The sequence below is a fragment of the Chrysemys picta genome, chromosome 2 (genome assembly GCF_011386835.1).
Source record: "Chrysemys picta bellii isolate R12L10 chromosome 2, ASM1138683v2, whole genome shotgun sequence".
In the NCBI taxonomy this organism is placed as follows: Eukaryota; Metazoa; Chordata; order Testudines; family Emydidae; genus Chrysemys; species Chrysemys picta.
In genome coordinates, this window is record NC_088792.1 from 188,833,755 (window position 1) to 188,856,624 (window position 22,870).

Genomic DNA, 22,870 nt, shown 5'->3' on the forward strand with positions numbered 1-22,870 from the left:
AGTACTATTTGTTTATTTTTATTTTGTATAGTGTATCCCAATCCCAGATCTTTCTTCTGATGCTTAGCAGGGACTGCATCGTCTCTATGTGTGGCCATCACCTAGCACATTGTTGACACTACCAAAATACCAATCATGATAAAAGCTTTGTACAATTGTTTTTAATAATAATTGTTCTACTTGAGCTTCACAGCAAGAGAGGGTACAAGTACCCCTGAATGAAAAGTCTCATTAGATAAAGATTTTTGAGAGAGAGAGAGAGAGAGAGAGAGAGAGATGATGTGCTCGGTGCTGTACAGGCTCCACATGTTCGGTTCTTAAATAATACTACTTTTAATATTTCCTTTAAAACACTTTTATGCAGGAAGAGAATCTTGATTATATGACAAAAATTATCTTAAATTCAACAGTTCAAAAATAGTTGAAAGGTGTCAGGTGACAAAAGCCCACAGGTAAGCATAAAAAAAGTGACCTTAATAGAGGGCTAGATGCTGGGGGGACATGGAAAATTACAATAGGGTCACTGCTTCAAGCAACAAGAGGGAAATCAACTGGGGAATATGCTCAACGACTTAGATGTCTCTACACAAATGCTAGGAGTATTGGGAATAAACAGGAAGAACTAGTACATAAGCTAAATTACGACTGGTGTCACAGAGATTAGGTAGGATCAGTCTCATGATTGGAATATTTATATAGGGGGGTACTGCTTGTTCAGGAAGGAAAGGCAGGTTAAAAAAGCAGGTTTTGCATTGTTGTGAGGTCCAGAAGGAGGTGAGAAGCAGAGCAGTTGAAAGTCTCTGGGTTAAGATGAAAGGAGTAAAAAAGTAGGGGTGTTATCATGGTAGTGGTCTACTACAGACCACCAAATCAGGAGGAGGTGGATGAGGCATTTTTAGAACAAATAAAAGAAAAATTCATAACATAAAATCTGGTTGCAATGGGAGACTAACTACCCAGGACATCTGTTGGAAAAGTAATATGGCAAAATACAAAATTTCCAGTAAGTTCTTAGAACGTTTTGGAGTTTTGTTTCAAAAAGTGGAGGAAGTAACAAGGGGGACAGGTTTCTTTGCTATGCACAGCCAGGGTGTTAAATCTGTGGCTCTAGAGGGAGACTGTGATAAGAGGAAAGTATATATTTGATTATGAAATGGAAGTAACTTCCCTGAATCACACGCATGTTTAAACTGAAAACTTTTAATCAGCCCCTCACTGCCTCCTCCCCAACTGCCTTCCACCACTTCCCAAACATTTCCAGGAGAATTTGATGGGAGAAGCCAATGGAAGCACTCTAAGCAGCTGCTGTCCCCCTCTCCTGCTGCAGTTCTTCCTTTGGCTGCTTGTTGCTTCATTGCCCGCTTCCCTTATGGGAGCCAAAGGGACACAGAAAAGAGCTTGACCTTACCCTACAAAAGTGCCTAGTACAGGATAGCTCCCCTATTCCTGTCAACCACCTATGGGAAGACCAGGATGGGGAAAAATAGGAGAAGCTGAAATCCACCCACCAGTTACAGATCCCTGATTCTCTGCTACAGCCCTCATATAGAGAAGAATGGCCTGGGGCCTCTTTAACTAGCAACAGCTGGTAACAGTCCCCTAGGTGTTGCACACTAGCTAAGAATAAGCTAGAGCACAGTGTGCTCTATCCATTCCCCTTTCCCACTCCAACACACCCCTTTGCACCAGGAACTGTGAGGAGGGAGGCATAAGAACAGGCTATGTTGGCTGAAATGCCAGGGGAATTCCCAGCAGGATACTTCAGGTGGTTTCTACTTCCTTTGCACCACCTGAGTGGAACAAGGAAATGGAACAAAGCAGAGAATCTACCTTCAAGTATTAATTGAGGACCCTTGCCCTTTCTTAAATAATATATTTGGCCCTGAGCGTGAAAAATCTGGACACCACTCTTGCAGAGGTTCTATAGAGCCAGAGGGACAAGCATAGATATACATGGATTTCCAGGAGCTTGAGATGCTGTGCAACCATTACCTGACATTTAGAAAGACAAACAGGGCCACAGCATATTCTTTCAGAAGTTGCTTGAGAGGCATCTCTGAAAAGGGACGGGGAACAAGTTGGCATGTACTTAATTTATGCAATCATTTTAAAAGAGTGCCTTTTTTTCTGCTTTAAGCACTCCTTGACACATTTTAAAAATACAATTATAAAAACAGACTACTCCAGTAATCCCCTTTATCTAACATTTAACATACACAATCCAACAGCTCAAATAATCTTTAAATTCTTTAAAATTTCGCACCAGAATCTTCCCAATCGCTCACAGCTAGGAAAAACAAATAGGAATTCCAACGTGCCCTAAGGTCACCAAACTAGAACTATTTTGGAATACAGAAGGCAGGGAAGTAAACTGGATAGCTTATCCTTTCTAAATGATCTCTAGCACACTCTGATTTGAGCTAATTCTCTGCCCCAAGCAAATGGGATGGATGATTCTCAAAGAAGATAGGAAATAGGTTCTGTGTTTATACAGTGCCTAGCACCATAGGGTCCTGGTCAATTACTAAGGCTTCTAGGTGCTGTGCTAATACAAATAATTGATACTACTACTACTACTACTGAGCTCTTTTCACACAGAAGCACTGTACTCCATTAGAAAATAACATTTGTGGTTTCAGTTGATGCCCCTTGGTGAAATTTACTTCAAGGACCAGAGAGGAAAAGGGCCTTGGATTCCTGTATGGCAACTGAGTGAAAAACAGGGAAAAGGCAATTCATTTAACTTCCTTCAGGTGTTTCCCGCAAGCACTGAAATAAAGAAGTCTTGTCGCTTACAGAAAAAAATTCAACCCCTTATTTCAACCTCTTCAGAAAGACACAAACTTCTGGTCTACGATGAGAGTGAACAGTAATAGATCTTACATCCCTAACTATATATGGTTATATACCAGGGGTGGACAAACTTACTGACCCTCCAAGCTGCATACGACAATCTTCAGATGTTAGAGAGCCGGGGCATACCTGCTGGGGTACAAGCACTTACCGCACCACCTTGCTGCAAGGCAGAGGTCCCGATCTCCCCCACCCCCAAGTCTGGTAGGTGGAGAATGTTGGGCCTCCCTCAAGCCACATTTTAACTGTAAAAGAGCTGCATTAGCTCGCGAGCCATGGTTTGGCCACCCCTGTTATATATGCAGTAGGAAGTGATGAAATATCACCAAGGAATGGCAAGGTGATCTCAGATCTCCTTTTTATGGGTTTCTTGGATATGCTCAATGAAAAATAAGTTTATCCCAGAGACAGACGTAGTGAGCTGAGAAAGTCTAGTAGTTAATCATCCTCAAAGAAAAAAAGTCAACTGAGACTTCCTTCCTAACATGTCCAATGGTTTTGACTTGCTGGCTAAGAGATCATTGGTTTTCAGAATTACACAGGTTGATAGGTTATTGACGACATGTTCATATGTGATTTTGGACTCTACAAGACAGAACACACAGTCCGGCTAGTGGAAATTAATGTTACAGGCAGAATACAGGAGAGGCAGGGGCTGAAATTTTAAAGCAGTCTAGGAGATTTAGACACAACTTCTATTATCTTTAAAAGAAAATAGAGTACCATATTTACCTAAATTAAAAATTGAGATTTCATATTCTTCCAGACTGCTTTGAAAAACTAAATCGGAATACATAAGGACAATGATTTTGAGATCTGAGGATGAGGTAGGAAAGGAGGTATAATCGAGGGAAAGATGAATGATTGTTATCAGGAAAGGTTATTCAGAGGGTAATGATATATCACATGGGGGAGTACCCAAAGGAACAGTGGAACAAAATATTAAAATGTATTGGGAGAAATTATTGTTAGCTTTACCGATATTCATTGCTTCTAAAAGGACTGTTATAACAGGAAAAGAACAATCTCTTGTAGCAAATGTTAGAGAGACATATTACTGAGATGAGTTAATAATCTCATTAAGAACTTTGGGGATCAATTTCTTGCAACTGTGTACGTTGGAATAAATTTTTATGTACCAAAACCTATCTGATATCTTACACCAAAGTTAATCAGAAAAACCAAGAGATGGAGAACAGCTATTAGGGAACTTATTCTACCTCCTAACATTGAAGGACTTTCTAGTGATGTGATATCCCTAGTCTTGTTTTCAATGTCCCAAGCAATAGAGTTTTCATCAATTCCGCTCTGAGTTTAGTCCAATAAATCTCACACCAGATTTCCCCTATATTCAGAGCTACCTTTCCTTTTGCTGTTTGTTCCATTACCCCTGACTAGCCTGGATACTGCATAAATTCTTCCTTTTTCATCCTCTCTTCTTTCTTCAGCAGCCCAAAGGATGGGTTGAAATAAACTGACCTAAATTCTGTGGTGAGCCTACAGGTTTCTTTGGCAGATAAATATGAAATATCCATTTTTAATTTAGGTAAATATGATACTCAAATAATGCAAACAGACCAGTATTTTTATATTATTTATTTTCATATTTAATAAATGTCTTTGTCTTCTCCCAGTTTTCAATACACTACAGAAGATGTCAGAGGGAAGGTGGAGATTTTAGCACCTAGGAAGCATGGGAAGTTTTAGAACTCAGGAGTCAGTTGAGGCATTTGGCAATGACAAGGGGATCCATCTCTTTCCCGCCTCTTTGTGAACAGGTAAGAGGTGACTAACACCTGAACTTGCCATTCCACACCCAGCAAACTATGAGGGCCACCAGTTTCCCCAAGGCATCCTCACCCAATATCTGAACATGGGAAACTATCAGGAATATTGTAATACTATGGTTAAAGATAAAGGGAAAACCCAAAAGTGAGATCACTGCATCTGAACTAAGCCAGAGAACTGGATGGTGAGAATTGGACGCTATCCCGATAGCACAATCAGGGCCCTCAACAATGCCAGCAGAGATCTCCCAAGCCCTGGTTTGAGGCCTCAGTGTGGTCCTACCCATTAAGTTAATGAAGCACAGCAGGAATTTTGGCTGGTGCCTCTTGCTACAGATGAGCCAGAAGGGGAATTGTGCAGTGGAGGCTGCATCAGAGTTCACTGAGACAGCAGGAGAGGAGCAAACTGAGCTGCCACTCAGACATTCTCAGACCTGGTAAGAGGGTGGAGGGCTAAAATGGATGGCAGAAGAAAACATGTATTTGAGGGGACGAATGGGGAGGGTTAAAGGGAACAAATGGAGAGAGAGTAGACAAAAAGGGGGAAGTGGCAGGAGTGGAGATTAAAAGTAAGGGAAGAAAGGGAAAGCAGGGAGAAAGGGAGAGACAAAAAGGGTTGAAAAGACACATGGAGGAAAGAAAGAACAAAAATGGAAATGAGAGCAAAAATGGGAGAAAAGAAACCATGGGGAAAGTTATCAAACAGAAAAGCTTTCAAAAACAAATACTGCAGCAGAGAGAGGTGGTCTTAAAAACAAAAAATAAACACTGGAGCAGATGACCAGTACAAGAATACCGGTACAGGATGGATAATATTCAGGCCCTGGACCAGCGATAGTCTTATGATTTGATGTCTCCTAACCCTGTAGGGTTAGGAACTGAAACTTCATATGACTGGAAAGGGGAGCTTCCCAGCTTTGCAATGGAACACATTTAGAATTTATATCCAGTCAGTTGGGCATATATCTTTAGCGCTGAACAGTCCTTAAATGTAATATTTTAAAGTCATGATATTTTTATATATAGAATATCTACAATACTTCAAGTATGTATAAAGGAGATTTTATTAATTTCTTCTCTCCCTCAAAGAACTGCACAATTAGTTTCACAGTACTGCAATTAAGTGACCTAGGCTACAGATGGGAAAATACAAAACTAGTTATAACTGCTTAAATCCTTTGTATAATTTTTTTTTTAAAACATATGGAATACACAGAACACATGACATGGAGTGATATAAAGGTTCATTTAAACTCATTGGGATGGCCTCCTTTAACTCATGAGTAGAAAAGCCTCTCACAAGTAATGTGGACATCTCAATCTTATGACAATAAACCCTTTATGACACATAACCTCATCATGTATTCTGTCTTGATATCTCATATGATATATATGAAGCACTTCTGCCATGGGGAGCAGTCTACACTACGGGATTACTCCGAATTTACAGAATTTGATTTTTGGCAACCAATTGTATAAAGTCGAGTGCATGCTGCCACACTAAGCACATTAATTCGACGGTGTGCGTTCATGTACCGAGGCTAGCGTCGATTTCTGGAGCGTTGCACTGTGGGTAGCGATCCCATAGTTCCCGCAGTCTCTCCTGCCCATTAGAATTCTGGGTTGTGATCCCAATGCCTGATGGGGCCAAAAATTTGTCACGGGTGGTTATGGGTAAATGTCGTCAATCAATTCTCCATCCGTGGAAGCAACGGCAGACAATCATTTTGCGCCCTTTTCCCTGGATTGCCCGGGCAGACGCCATAGCACAGTAACCATGGAGCCCGTTCAGCCTTTTTTCACTGTCACTGTATGTCTACTGGATGCTGCTGACAGACGCGGTACTGCAGCACTATACAGCAGCATCCCCTTGCCTTTGCAGGTTAGCAAAGACGGTTACCAGCCATACTGTACCGTCTGCTGCTTTGCAAGTTGGCAAAGACGGTTACCAGTCATACTGTACCGTCTGCTGCTGTCATGAGTGCTCCTGGCCGGCCTCGGTGAGGTCGGTTGGGGGCGCCTGGACAAAAATGGGAATGATTCCCCAGGTCATTCTCTTCTTTAAGTTTGGTCTAATGGAGAGTCAGTCCTGCCTAGAATATCAGGCAAGCCTACTAAAGAACCAGAGAGGCAAATGGCCGCTCCGGATAAGAGCCCCAGACATCCTGCAGAAATGATGAGCTGCATGCCATTCTAGGGGGTGCCCCTACAACAACCCCACCCATTGCTTCCCTCCACTCCCACCCCTCCCGGGCAACCTTGGCAGTTATCTCCCCATTTGTGTGATGAAGTAATAAAGAATGCATGAATTTGAAACAACACTGACTTTATTGCCTCTGCAAGCAGAGATCAAAGGGGGGAGGGGAGGGCGGTTGGCTTACAGCGAAGTCGAGAACCACCATTCTGCACTTGCTCAGCCTATAGCTGAAAATGGGAATCTGTGATAAGCACTAGGATAGAAGCACAGGCAGGACTGAATCTCCATTTGTGTGTGGGCCTTTGGTTGACACTGGTAAAATGCAAAATGTCCCAGGATATGTATGTTGGGGGACAGTTCTAAACAGCAGCTTTATTTTTTTATTTGCAGCAAAATGTAGAGGTCTAAGTATCTGATTGTGAGCCCTGGGAACAAGGGGTAGGCTGGGGCAGGTGCGACCACGCGGTGCTGCCGACTGGGAGAGCAGCCTGAGGCAGAAGCTTCCAGCTGGCATGATATTCCAGGCAGGACTGAATCTCCATTACACAAAACTTAAAGAAGAGAATGCCCTGGAGTCATTCCCTTTTGTGTCCAGGTGCCCCGACCGACCTCACCGAGGCCAGCCAGGAGCACCCACAGGACGACGATGATGCTTACCAGTCATACTGCACTGTTTGCCGTCAACAAGGCAAGACAATGCTGCTGTGTATCGCTGCAGCACTGCGTCTGCTAGCAACATCTAGTAGACATACGGTGACAGTGAAAAAAGGAGAGAAACTATTTTTTCCCCATTGCTTTCACGGGGGGGAGGAGGGGCGTGACGACATATACCCTGAACCACCTGCAACAATGTTTTTGACCCTTCAGGCATTGGGAGCTCAACCCAGAATTCAAATGGTTTTCGGAGAGTGTGGGAACTGTGGGATAGCTACAGTCGTCAGTCGCCCCTCCCTCTGTGAGCGTCCATTTGATTCTTTGGCTTTCTGGTACGCTTGTCTCAGCTCCTTAAGTTTCACGCAGCACTGTGTTGAGTCCCTGTTGTGGCCTCCGTCCACCGTGGCCTTGAAGATTTTTTCTAATGTTTTGGCATTTTGTCTTTTGGAACAGAGTTCTGATAGAACAGATTCATCTCCCCATATAGAGATCAGATTCAGTATCTCCCGTATGGTCCATGCTGGAGCTCTTTTTTGATTGTGGCTGTGCTGATGAGCTCTGCATGGTCACCTGTGCTGATCAGCGCTCCACAGTGGGCAAACAGGAAATGAAATTCAAAAGTTTGCGGGGATTTTCCTGTCTACCTGGCCAGTGCATCCAAGTTCAGATTGCTGTCCAGAGCGGTCACAATGGTGCACTGTGGGATAGCTCCCGGAGACTAATACCATCGAATTGCGGCCACACTAACCCTAATTCGAAATGGCAATGTCGATTTCGGCGCTACTCCCCTCGTCGGGGAGGAGTACAGAATTCGATTTTAAAAGCCCTTTATGTCAAAGTAAATGGCTTCGTTGTGTGGACGGGTGCAGGGTTAATTCGATTTAACACTGCTAAATTTGAACTAAACTCATAGTGTAGACCAGGCCAGTATGTACAGTTAGGTGGCAAAGCTTTCATATGACAAAAGTATTTACGCTAAAGACGACTGAGGAACCTCTTGAGACCTAACCAAGTTATTTGAATGGATAATACACTGGAAGATGAAATTCCATGTTGATAAATCCAAAGTTATGCACATTGGAGTGAAAAATGCAAGCTACTCACACATGTTGCTGGGTTCTGTACCCAGAGAAGACAAAGACATCATTGTGGACAGGTCTGTGGAAAAACCTAGTCTCAGTGTACGGTGGCCATTAGAACTCAATCAAAATGTGAGAATGTATGTTATAAAGAATGGGACAGAAAATATTGAAAATTGCATATAATATACCAATTGGTATACTCTCTCCTAGAAAACTTTTTCCAGTTCTGGCCATCTTATCTCAAATAAGATACAAAAAAAATATAGGAGGGTGGACAAACATGGAGGACAATGAATGGATGCCTGGTGAGACTTTCATATCAGGAGAGATTGTAAGGACAGACTAATGTCAAGAGATGAATAAAATGTGACATAATAAAATCATACAAAATAAAGGAGATGTTCCCACAACAGTTCCCAGGCATTCTTAAATTTTCCTCCTTCGGATTAAGTAGCTGAAGCTTACTTAGTTCCATGGCATCTTCAATGGTTATGTCCAATTTCTTGCAAAATAATTTTGATGCACTTTAACAGGCCATTAATTAAACTGGAGTCAAGTGCTGCATGTTGCCATTGCCAAACCATGGAGATATTTGCTGGAGAAACAGGTTATATTGTAGGAAAATCAAAAATAAAGAAAAGGAAAGACAGGAAGCCCTTGAGCAGCATCTGCAGAGGTTGTTTGTTGTTATGGGCTAATGGGTTTTAAGGCTACCTAATAATGCCACAGCTGCCAGCCACATTATAGACGCTGTGTAGTATAGCTGATAACAACCAGTACTACCTACTGTCATTGGGGAAATCATAAATGCTTAAATGCTCACAATGACTCCACAGAAATCTACAATATGTTTTAATGCTCCTCTGCCTGCCTCTGACGTAGCAGGGAGCCTAAAGATATAGTGAAATGCTGACATCTCCCATAAGTTCCACCACTTTATATCAATAGGGCTCAGTGAAAAGACTGGATGGCTCCTTCAATGTTGGTCAATGACCTGTCTCCTCTACCCTATTCACCTTCATGTTTTATCTATGTGCCCTTTTCCAAAGGCATATGGCCATAAATGATAACCTGCTTAATTGCTGAAGTGGAAAAACCTACTCTAGGCCAGATGAATCAAATATATTTTTTTCATTTAAAGTTTTGCTGAACTCTCTATGTGTATTAACCAATAGAGACACCAGAACAGTTCCCAGTATGCATATATTCTGTTTCTAACAGCCAGCTTTTCCCTCCAGCTGATTTCCTTTACCTATGGAGAAGAGCTCAATTATTTCCCCCCATATAACTGTTTTAAAAGCATCTCACAGTGAGAGAGAGAAGACAACTCCTGCCTCTTCATTATTTTTATTCTTGGAATTATGATCCCAGGAGGTTTACAGTTCAAGTACAAGCTTGAGAATAGGTCAATCTTCACCTTCCATGTCTAACATCCTGAGGAGAGGAAGAGAAGTGTAGTGATATTTGAACAACAGTATGATCTGAGCTGTTTATTTTGTTGAGAGAGTGGGTGGTGACCTTATGCAGGGCTGACTCAAGATAAAAAAAAAGTCAGTGTGGGAGTAGATGTGTATGTTGGAGAAGACAGTCTATTCTCTGCTAGATTCCCGTCTGTTCTTCCTTCAGATATTAATATGTCACATCTCAGATCTCAAAAATGTATCTTTCCTGATAGCCTTTCTTGTCAGACTATCTCATGTACTTGATATAACTAATCCTATTACACAATCAGAAAAGGTAGTTGAAAAAAATTCAAAATAGCATTCAAAGCTATATGCCAGGACAGTATATTGCAAATGGAGAAAATGAAATCTGCTACCTGGTCATGGAAGGAGCAGTTCCTCCTTCTTGGGCTGAGAAAATACAGTTATAACAGGTGCTCCTGCAGGAGTGCAGATGTGACAGAATGATTCTCTGCAAGCAATCAAGTTACCGCAGAGACCCTCTACAGTGCTACTGCAGCACACAAGCTGCTCTTTTATAGAGTGAAGGGGATCAGATCTTGCCCTCAATGGAGCTACTACGAAGTTAAGCCTTATATCAGGGGCTATGCATACCCTGTATGTGCTCTGCTCTAGTTGAGCCTCATCTAGGACCACTCATGCTCACAGAAGAGGGCACAGGGTTAGTACATAAGAATTCAGTATGTTAACAAGCAACCCCCCCAATTTAACCCTGTGACAAGATATATCTGCCCTCTATATATTTTTATAACTGTTGGCTTAAAACGAAGGCTCTTGTGGAATAACACTAGCTTTTTCCCAGCAGACAACCCCCTATAAACTTCTCCAAACCTTCCTTAGTTTGCATGTTCACAGAGAGATGACAACCTACACCCACAACTTTTTAAGAAATACAGGCACTTTTTGCCTCAATAGGGTAGTTAAAACCCTTCAATATTCAGTAACAGAAAATTAATACATGCCAGACAGTGGCACCTCACAAGAAGTAACAGGGAGTTTTTATACAATCCGTCAATAGAAAGATGCCTCTCTTTCCTCCCCCCCTCCCAAATTCTTCATTTTAGAGCACTTTCATATAGGAGTTCAAACACTCCCAGTAAAAAGGGGGAAAAAAGCATAGCCAGTGCTCTGCAAAGAAACAAAGCAGGACTTGGGCCTGACAGCAAATCATCATGCTTGGCTGCCAAAACGTTGAAAGATTTCATTTGCCTCTTGTTTCAGAAATGTAGATTTACAGTGAACTGTCAGTTTAATTGTAACCATTAGACAACAAACAACAATTTAACTAGAGAGAGGAGGAGAACTTCTTGGGACATAAATGCTAACTTAACAGGCAAACCAGAAACACTTAAAGGAGTCAATAAGGCTAACACTAGGAACAGTAGGTGATGATCAGTGGCAGTAGAGTCAGCACTTAGCTATGAAGGGCTGGTAAGCAAAATGAGGTTCCGGCCACACTTTCGGAGAGTCTCAGATATGGGTAGAGAGCCTGCTGGTTAATATTTGCATGCATCTTCCGGTTTCAGTGCTTAACTGCACTGAAGTTAGCAGAAATTCTATTTAATTGCTATGTATAGCTTAACTGCGCAGGACACACCGAAAATTGAGGCGCTTATTGGTGAGATAATTTTTTTTGTTTGGCTTAAGGCCACACTTTTTGTGGGCCTCTGCTAATTCTGGAAAAGATCAACACTATAGATGTACTGAAGATAAACTGAGGATCCTTCCTGGTTTCCTATAAATTCAGTTCCTTGATTAGAGATCAAGGATTTAACAGTAGCAACTCTGGAATTCTGCAACAGGTTCAAGAGTCTTGGTTTAAAGGATTTGTTCACATACGTAGATGGGTTAATAGTGCACACAATACGCACAGAGAACAAATATTTTTGGTTGCACAATAAAGGGATGCTGTCAATAATAAATTTTAGTTTACATACTACTTAAAAGAAATCTCAAATTTTTACTGCTTCCAATATTCTCCTAAAATCTATAAAATACTATTTCCCTATCTAACTGTGCCCCTTTCCATTTGACAAATATATTTCGTTCCCATCTTCATGCACAGTATATTCAAGTCCTTTTTTTTTTTTTTAAAAGAAGTTTCAGATTTTTTAAAATACACCTCTACCCCAATATAACGCTGTCCTCGGGAGCCAAAAAATCTTACCGCATTATAGGTGAAACCGCATTATATCGAACATGCTTTGATCTGCCGGAGTGCGCAGCCCCCCCCCCTCTCCCCAGAGCGCTGTTTTACCATATTATATCCGAATTTGTGTTATATCGGGTCGCGTTATATCAGGGTAGAGGTGTACATACATTTACCAACTGAGCGTAAAACAGGTCATAGTTGAGAGTCAAACTGTTTGAGACTGTTCCAACCATACACATATGTGACCTTACAAAATCCATGCCAGGGAGGGGTGCTTTTGGACAAAGATAGGATACCCAGAGGCCCTTCATCTTCTTCCAATACTGCACAGAAAATTCTTTGTTCTCCTTTAAAATATTATGGTATACCAAAACCTGGATTTACCTACTTTTCTGAAAGTTTCCAGGGGAGTGACTATTTATTTTTGTGTCTTGTATAGCATTGAGTCCATCATTGGTGCTTAAATGGTAACAATTATCTTTATCTTGACTTGACTTATTTCTCATTTCTGCTAACGCAAACTTTATTCTTAGCTATGTAAAGCTTCTTGTTGCGAGCTTTACATTCTGTAGAACACAAGATCACAAATACTTATGTTCGTGTTCTAGTTTATCTGCAGTTTGAATATACTGTACTCATGCTTAATGAACTAATTAATTTAGGAAAAGTTTTTATTTGGTTACAGTCTCTAACACTTGTTAAAAAAAGCTCTTGCAAAAGAGCATCTGTATTATACAGCTATTAAGCTATATTCAATATACATTAGTGTAGTATAAAAAGTTATGTTTTTATTCAGTATTTTAATTAGCAAGACCAGAACACTTTAAATAATTGAAAAGGCATTAGAAATTACAAATGCCAAAATAAATCAAATACTTCATTCAGATACACATGTTTTCTAAAACTATATCCTCTGATATACCAAGATTGTACCCTTATTAATACATTTATGCTAGTAAAAGGATTAGATATCCTGATTACTCCTGCAAGATGAAGATTGTACAAAAAAATACAACAGTATTGTTTTCTGTAGAGTGATCCTTCAAGAATCAGCAGATTTGTTGGCACCTTCTCCTTCAGCTTCCTGGTAAGATCAATTTCCTTCACAATGAGAACTAAGTATAAATTTCAAGAAAGCCTCATTCAGTGAAATTAGACATCTGTGTTTCTCTCTTGTTCTTATACATACCTGATAGGGATGATATAGGAAAACAGGAGGAGGAACCGAAAAAGGTTGCGGTACCATGGGCCTACAAATCCTTGCAAGGTTACCATAACAATTGAAAGGGCAACTAGAGCCAAAAACAGGGCTTTGGTCAGTTGATTCAGTTCAAGATCCAGTAAACCAACCTAAAGGAAGTAATATAAATCAGTAAATACAAGTTAACCATAAATCATTCACATATTGACACCTTATGCAATTATTCAATTAGAAACTAGAAGGCCACTAATACTTATTTGAAATCTGTTTTAATTATGTTCAACTGAATTGGAATAACAAAATCTGAATATTTTTCCACATTTGCATGAGAGAGAAGTTTTCTGTTTACAGGCCAATAATACTTCCAACAGTCACAGAGCGAACTGTCCCACAAATGTCTTTTGAGTTACCTTATATCTGACATGGAGACCACCACCTTGTGGGGTGGTGGGGAGTTATTTCCTTCTACCACTTATTCAGATCAGAATTTCTTTTGCGCAAAACTACTGAATCTACATGATTTCTTTGTAACATGTGCTGTTCATTTGCTGGTGTAAGACCACCAGACTTGGTAGAGTTGAGAATCATAAGTCAGATATGAAGTAATACAAAAGATATGAGAGACATTAACACTACCTGTAATTTGTAAGCATACAGTACTACTTTAGAAGAAATACCATTTTGGAAATCTAACCTTATTCCATCAATTTTTCTCTGACCTTTTTTTAAAAACAGTTATTTATTATAAAAAATCCATCTTATTACTAAAGAAGCTTTTCATAAGCATTGAGATAAATAAAAATCAATTTAAAATGGCATGTCTATTGATTGTGATTTAAAATGGCAAAATAGAACCCAGGTTTTCCATAAGTAAAAAAGAAAATATATTCAAATCTCTCTGATAAGCATTATCCTAAATAAGGTGTCATGCCAGTAGATCTCCCATCAGCTACCATGTTTCTAATGAAAAGGTATTTTTAAAACTGTGTAACTAAGATTCCCACTATTCCAATAATGTATATTATATGCTAACTATTTGAGATCCACTTATTTGGATCATCTTTTAGTCAGTAAAATATGTGGGAAAATTATGTCAGCAAGACATGCCTAAGCCCCATCGCAGAGGCCCTTTGATCTTTAGACCCTGCCAGCAAGGACAGTAAAACATAACACTTTCCTAGATAAACAATCTGTAAAGAAACTATTTTTAAATAGTTCTGAAAAATTCCAGCATTCTTGCCTGAGCATGGGCTGTCCCTTCCCTTGAGAACTAGGCAGCTGAAGACCACAGCGGCTGATTTATCAGCTGCATTTAAAAAGCAGCACAACGAGGACAAATATCTTGCAATTTCCGCTGCTTCAACTACTACATAGTTTATGCTTGAATTATTGAGAAAAATAGGTTTTTGGATTAAAATGAAGAAAAATTAAGCCAGGGAAGTAGAGCATGTTTCAAAGCCCAGATCTTTTTGCGTTGACAAAGGCGGTCTAAGTTTCAGGCCTCGCTGAGGATCAGATGAAGTCATTATTCATTCAGTCAGGGAAAAAAGACTCAATTACCTCAACCTAAAGATGCTATCAATGAATGCAAAGTGCATATTTTACTCTATTCATCCAAATCCCATTAAAAAGTGAAAGGAATGATTTAATCTGGCCTTCTAGAGTTGGTCTTTTTTTGTAATAAAATAAAGAATCACTGTCTTGCAATATGCATAACCACTACCTCACTTTTTTTCCTGCATCATAGCAGTGAAAGACTGTAAAAGCCAAGACAAAAACTAACAGAAATGAATACAAAGTTTCTTTTGAAAAAATGCCACTCATAGGACAGAAACATTAAATGTAGTCCACTGCACATTGATATGTAGCTAATTCAAAGCATTAATACCTTTCTAATTGATGAAGACGGATGTGAACATAAGAGTTTGAAATCCAACTACAATGTTGTTGGAACAGTGTTTAAAGCAAGAAGAAAACTTTGAGGTAAAATATTTTTTTCAAGTACACAGTAAAAAAAGTCTTTTCAGGTATAGTGATTAATTGTTATACAACTTCTCCAGTCCCCACTAGTCTGCACATTACATTACTGTCATTAGACAATCTTAACATTTCTATTTGCTATCCACAGTGAAATCAACTTTACATGTGATGCCCATTCAAAAGAGGAGGATATATATGGGGAAAAAATGAATTATTTAAACTGCATACTGCATTCCTCAAAAATTCTCTCCTGGAATTACATATATATAAAACACACTAATGTAAACAGTTTTATACTATAATGTTACTGTACAGTAATTTCTGCAATCAAACTATTCTCTATTTTATTCAGGTCTCACATTTTGAAGAAAAAATAATTAACTAATTTCTTTTTAAATATACTGTAGTGTAGGTGAATTAGGGAAGATCATATTTCAATATATACCTCATCAATTGTGCTTTTATCGATAGACTTCTAACAAACTACCAATGAAAGAATGAAGCTTTTCATAGTCATAAGAACCTGTTCTGCCCCTAAAATATTCATAACCAGAATAAGTAATTATGACTAAATAAGAGAAAGGTGAATTAAGTATACTGAGTAATTTTCAACATTTATTACAATTTCCTATATTTGTAAAACAAATTTCTTCTGCTTGTCTTAATATTTGTCCTGTTTGAAATAACTGTGATAACAAAATTAAATACGCCACTGGAAATTTTAATCTCCTAGGGAAAATTTGTACATAATGTCTAAGACAGACACAATAGTTTTGCAAAGGGGCTGCTCTAGGATAATGAACACAATAATTGCTTGTATAATCTAAAATGCTACTAATGGCAACAATCACAAATCCATTTAGCTCCTCTTTAATTTATGTACCAAGTTTTAAATAGCTAATGGTTCTCGGTAAAATAATGGCTTATACCAACAAAAAAGGATAAATATGATATTCTCCTGCTTAAACAAAACAAAACAACCCCCCAATCCATCAGTCTAGTTTTTTATTTTATTTATGTCTGAGTCAATGAAGGAGTAAAGGGTCTAATCTTCACAATGTAACTTTATAATGGTACATCAGAAAGCAAGAAGGCCCAAGTCACACTACTGCATCAACAAAGTCAACTTATTTTAATTTTTGTGAGACAGGTTGAAAGTGACAAAAACTTTGATTGAAAAAAACAAAAAACAAAGCTGTTTGACATAACAGTCCTGTAAGGTTTAATCTTATGAAAACATTTTTCACAACTTTTACACTACTTACAGAATAATTCTTCCAACGTGCCTAAATACACAAAAGGATCGTGTATAGTTCCTCACCTATAAAACTTTTTTTTTTTCCCAAACAGCACATTTTTGAGATATGTCCTTCTATAAAGTTTATTTCAAAAGTAATTATATTGTAGTCATCAGTCAGCTTCTGGACTAACATCATATTGACTGCAATGGAGTTGCATGTTATGTATAGTAGGAACAGATTTGGCCCTCATTTGCATTTCAATAGCTGAAAATGTCCTGACTACTAAAACAGACTCTGAACTGAACACTAAGTTTCATTCAAGAAATATCTATTGATATTTTTCTTTCTTTTCAAACTTAAAAGTAATTACATCTCTACTTTGAAGTAGCAGGAATACCAAGAAAGGCAGATAAATAAAAATATAGTAATTTCAGACACTTCATTGTACGCTTGCTCATACACAATTTTCCTAATCCACATTTCTCAGCCCCTTTCTTTACATTCTTGGTTAAACAGAAACAAGTTTCTCATTTAGAAAATAGCTGGTGTACAGTTATTCATTCTCTCTCACACAAACACATACACATACACATATTTTATGTTCATAGTGCATATCAGCCACACATATCTGATGCGCTCTGGTTTATCATACTAGTCATCTGTTAAATAAAAAGGTGTTGGTTTTTTTTAACCATCAGAATGTATTGGTTCAATAACTTATACTTGAAAGGCTCCCTAAATAAAATGACAAACCAGAATGTTGCAATCCCATTTGAAATTTTAATATTTGTTATTAAACCTGTATTTACAAATTCAGATTTCAAAGTCTATAAAATGTACTTTTGTTATTAACTGTAATAACTTCAAAAGAACTCCTGTGATTCAGTTCTCATATTGTGCACTTCTTTGTTAAGCAAGGGGACACACTGGGTAACCAATTAAAGAAAAAAAAAATCTAAATTTAACATTGACTCAAGCCAACAAGAAGAAAGGAACTTAAATTTACACATTTTCCCTTAACTCATCTTATTGTGCCCAATTAATACCAAACAGCGTGAAATGGTGTGCATAATATGCTGTGTTCTGCACCAATACCTTCCTTATCCTTTTAATGAGTACGTACAAAATCAAGAGAAAACACGCACATAAAAAAAAAAAACAGAAAAACGAAACATTTGAAATACCTAAAATGATCATTTATTGAAGAAAGTTTCTATCAGCCACTGTCTCTGTTTTGTCAGTTTTTAAATCACAGTCCTTTGTTTAATCATTCGGGGGAGCAATGACAAGGCAGGGAACATTTCCAAAGTGTTGCCAAAGTTATTACAAGTCCTGTAGTTTTAGGATCCTTTGTCTTTTTGTCTTCATTGGCAAACTACATAAAAATTGGTGAACTCTGTACTAGCCTTTATAATAAATAAATAAATAAATAAATAAATAATAATAATATATTCTACTAGAGTATATGTTTATAACAAAAGCTCCAGAATACACCAATATGGATTCTCAAGTGTATTTTGTGTGAATTCTCTTACAAAAATGTATGTGTCCTTTACATTGTCTTTCACACAATAATTTCATAGTGCCAGCTATTATCTGGAAATGTGCTGAACTGCTTTGTGCTATTTTGAATAGTAAATCATGTGCTTAAAAACCTGAATTTAATAGGCACGCTAAACAGATATGGAGATCTGTAATAGTGCCTTAAAATATTATACGTGTTATCTACCAGAAAATTTGTATCTAGTGAACTACATGCCTTTATTTTGTTACAAAATGTTTTGCATGATTAATTTTTCTATAGCTATACAGAACAAGATAGGTTAATGACAGATTCCTAAAAACAGACATGTTTGTTCCACAAAGGACAATCAATACATTTTAAGAATTAGGCCACTCATTAGTTGTCAATTTCTGGTTATTTTCTTTTATGTTAATGAGCTATTTTTGTAATCTGCATGATACCTATGTTTGAACTAACTAATAATACAATCATCTCTTTCAAAAATCTATTTCTAGTTTGGTAACAGGTAATATTTATAATTTTGCTCAGGAATCGAAAATACAAGGTTACACATTTCATCCCCTCTCTACCTACCTCAAATTAACATAACCGATTTCTTGTTGTCATATATTCTTAAAGTCAGGCATCTAAATAATTTAAATACAAGTGGCCTGAATTTCAGAGATGCTCGACATTCACTAGTCATATTGACCACAACAGAAGCTCCCTGTGTCTTTTATTTAGATACCTACATAAGGGATTTAGGTGCCTAAACAAAGGCACCCAAGTTTAAAAATACCAGCGATAGTTTCAATGACTTTTTAAAAATTATTCCTTCTCTTTCAAGTATGTGATATGCTTTATCCTAACAGAGTACTGCTTACTCTATGTTCAAGTAAATTGTAGCTTTCACAAAGGAAAAACAAACCAAGGTGAATTTAACCAAAAGAAAGGTAACTCATGCTTATCATACAATGGATTATTAATCTTAATTTTATTCGTTTTCCCATTATTTCTAGTACTGTACCCAGCTTGGAAAAAAAAAGTATCCGCTTTATCCCAAGACATTCCTGAATCTACAATTATCACTTTTAGAAATCAAGCTTTGGTGGTTGATGACTTTGGTTGCATGATTAGTAACATTTTTAACATTAGTAATGCATTTCAATATTTTGCCACAGTACAATGTCTGCCTCAAAGCTTAAAAGGTAAGCAAGCAATTTCCTAAAGGGTTGCCATATCACAGTTTGGTCAGCAGAGGGTGCTCAAGATTGATGCTATCTGCTGTCTTTTAAGAAGTCCTCATTTGGTAATACAGTACAAGTTAAACAGCTCTGTTTCTTTACTGGATTACTCTTAGGCATATAGTTCTACTATAATGCTGCTAGATCAATGGACAGTATTTTTATTTTTCTTTTATATTTGAAACACTACTCAGAGGAACTCTATTTTAATGTAATTTACACTGTGCATTGAAGCTTCATTACATTTCTGTGCTTACACTTTCTTCTAAAAAAAGTTAATGTTACAACTTAATCTCCACATTTTTACACTGACACAAACAAAAACTCTTCAAGGCATTAGTGAACAGGTACTGTGCATTGGTACCCAACATTCTTTAACCACTTTAATGTAATGTAGCAGTTACACACTAGAACAATTGATAAACCCGTACACAGAGCATACTGAAAAGATTAATGGTTTCTAAAACTTTTATGTCTATACAGGTCTTTTGCTTTCTTAGAAACATGCTATCCTCGATTGGAAGCTATCCATTTTAAATGGTTTTCACAAGACCAGCCATCAATTTTGAATAATTACTTCAATCACCTGAGCCATCTAGTGACATTGGAAACCACAACATTCAGTATAATTTAATGTAATCACAGGGTCAAACATTCATTTTTCAATTTAATCTAATTAAATAAGCTCCCCATTTTCAAACTTAATTGTGTAAAGTTAGGCACTTAAATAAAAATGGTCTCATTTTCAGAGTTTCCTATTAAACCCAATGGGCATTGAGGATACTCTGAATCTCTGAAAATCAGGCCACTTTTATGTAGATTCATAAATACACATTTACATGCCTAACTTGGGAAATCTAAATTGCAAAATTTTTGGCCAAGGTTTGGTTTTTTTGGTAACTTTATATTTACACAGATATTTTACCTTCCTCTTGCGCTTCATTTTCACACTATTCAATTATTCAAAACTTTTTTTAAATTCATCATACACATGTACCATCATATACTTAAGCAGTTCTCTTAAAAGTAAGAGCAAGGAGCAAGTATGTTAAAGCATATTCAGAAAAGATTACTTTTTTCCAAATACAAGGGGTTAAGTAAGTCAGGGACACACTTAAGAGGCCTGATGATAATATTACACAAGTCAATGGAATTATATAGGTGTGAAACTAGAATTATGAAAATCAGGTCCAAGGTGTTTAAATTGTTAGAACAGAGTTTAGAATACCTGAACAAATAAAATCAACATAGCAGCTAAATAACGGATATTAATTCCTTTGAAGAAAAACAATATTCTGTGTGAGCTCACTCGGTTTAATAAAAATATGAGCTAGCTTATTTTTCATTTAAATATTAGACAACACAAATATTATACAACACACACAAGTAACTATGTAGCCTATACTCTCCTAGCATATTCCCATCCATTACACTAGTTGCTAGTATAAATCTGAGGTAACTTTCTGGAAGACAACAGAAGAGTTATTCTGAATTTACTCCTGAGCTCAAAGTGTTGCATCAAATATTTGTTTTCAGTTTCAGGCTTTGAAAGTAACTTCTATCTTTATATGTAGAAAGTTAAATGCATGGGTTACTCAATTAGGTCAATTCATAAAACCTATAAGAGGCTAATAGTTCTTTCAAAAAAGTCTTTAAAATGAAATTGATATTTTTTAAATACCACATACATTAGAAAAAAGTTTCAGGATCCCCCCCACCTCAAAAAGAAAGGGAGGTGGTAGCAAGCCTTTCCCCCCCAGGAGTTACGACTCCTAAATTGAGAACTCCTCACCACCTATATTAATGACACACATATCTGAAAGTTTGTATGCCTATCTAGTGGGTCACAATTAAGGTTACCAGAACGTTTGGGGGAAATTTCGTATTAGAATTTCCACACACTACTTTAAAAAAATTATTAATAAAAAAGGAGCCCCAGAAGTTTGGTGTTGGAAACTTTGTGAAAAGTTCCCTGTGCAGAAGACTCCTTAAGGAAGAGCAGAGGAAGACCTTAACTTTGGTGCATCTACTATGGTTCAGGTGCCCATCCTCCACACTTCCTAAAGTACACAAGGGAGAAGCCCAGAAACTACAGACGGACTATTGTTTGCAGGAAAGGAGGTCCCCTTATGCCCACTTTGGAAGTAGGCCACTGGGGAAGCTTGTCACTCCAGCAGGTAGGCATCTTTTATTAAAACCACCTTCTCTCCTGTCTATCAAAAATTTTACAAGTTCGCTTGTGATGATGATTATTTTCTCCATCACCTTCTGTGGCAGAAAAAGAATATTAATGAGTGCAAATAACTTGGCTGTTCTTATTATAAGATTTATTTTAGATCTACCTCTCCTGAAATGCTGAACTGTTTAAAACAAAGTAAATTGCAAGAGAAAAGAAGCTGAAACTAGTTTTGTTAAATTTTCAAAAACTGTAATTTTTAATTCATTCAAACCCTTTGACTACAGAACAGATTAATTTCAAACTTTCCCAGAATCTGAATCCCTACATCAAGAATGAATCAGTAGTATAATTTTTGTTGTGATGCACTTTTGTTTTCATACTTGTCTTTGTCCAGGATTTTGAGAAAAAATTGATTTACCCTCTCCACAAAAAAAAAATCAAATCTCTAGTGGACTTTGTCTTTTTCTGAGTTTTCCATCTTTTGCACATCTGTGTTACTCAAGTAATTATATAAAATATATTTGATGGGGTTTTTTTAGTACTAGAAACATTAAACTTTCATTCACAGACAAGCATTTCACTTTATAAATGAAAGTTAGCTACCTAAAAAGATGAAAGGGAATTGGTGAGAATATCAAGATTCTTGCTATGTTTATTAGGAAAAAAGAGCAAAGATAAATCCACGATTATGCCACAAATCCAACTGAAAAGCAAAGTACTGAACATCATAAAGTAGATGTTACCTTTTATGGTAGCATCATCACTTTCAAAGTAGCACAACATGAGCAATCTAAAGAAGCGATCAAAATGACTAAAGCTGTATGCTCTAGATATACTCCAAACAGATTTAAACATCCACTAGTAGATGTGGCAAGTGAAGAAACAGGAGAAACATTAAAGAAGAAATTAAAAGAATCAGCATTGACATTAATACAAGATAGCTGATGGAACATTAAAAAAGTGACCTAATAATGGATACAAGCATCTATACATGGAAAATGCATCCAGGTTTACTGCTGCTGAGTTTACATTTCAAAGAAGACCAAAGAATAGTGTGTCCCCAAGTTGCTGAAGATGCCATCCAAAAAGGTAGAGAAAAGTATGACAAGGGGATTTGTAAGTCAGCATTTTGTTGTGAAAAAGACAAATGTGATCATATGATGTATTAGGTGAGGCATTTCCAGTAGAGATAGAAAAGTACTAATGCCGTTATACAAGGCACTGGTAAGACCTAATTTGAAATATTGTATACAATTCTGGTCACCCATGTACAAGGAATATGAATTTAAACTGGAACAGATACAGAGAAGATCTGCTAAGATGATCAGGGGAA

The 22,870-nt window shown here is 37.6% G+C and overlaps 1 protein-coding gene across 9 annotated transcripts in view; it reads right to left on the reverse strand.

Annotated features, from left to right (window-relative positions):
- ATP9B (ATPase phospholipid transporting 9B (putative)) overlaps window positions 1-22,870 on the reverse strand; it is a 286,760-nt gene that overhangs the window by 77,993 nt on the left and 185,897 nt on the right. For all 9 annotated transcript variants that reach the window (XM_042860452.2, XM_008164437.4, XM_008164435.4 and 6 more), the window contains one exon: window positions 13,378-13,538. In XM_042860452.2, the coding sequence (XP_042716386.1) occupies window positions 13,378-13,538 (161 nt within the window). The remainder of the gene's footprint in view (window positions 1-13,377; window positions 13,539-22,870) is intronic.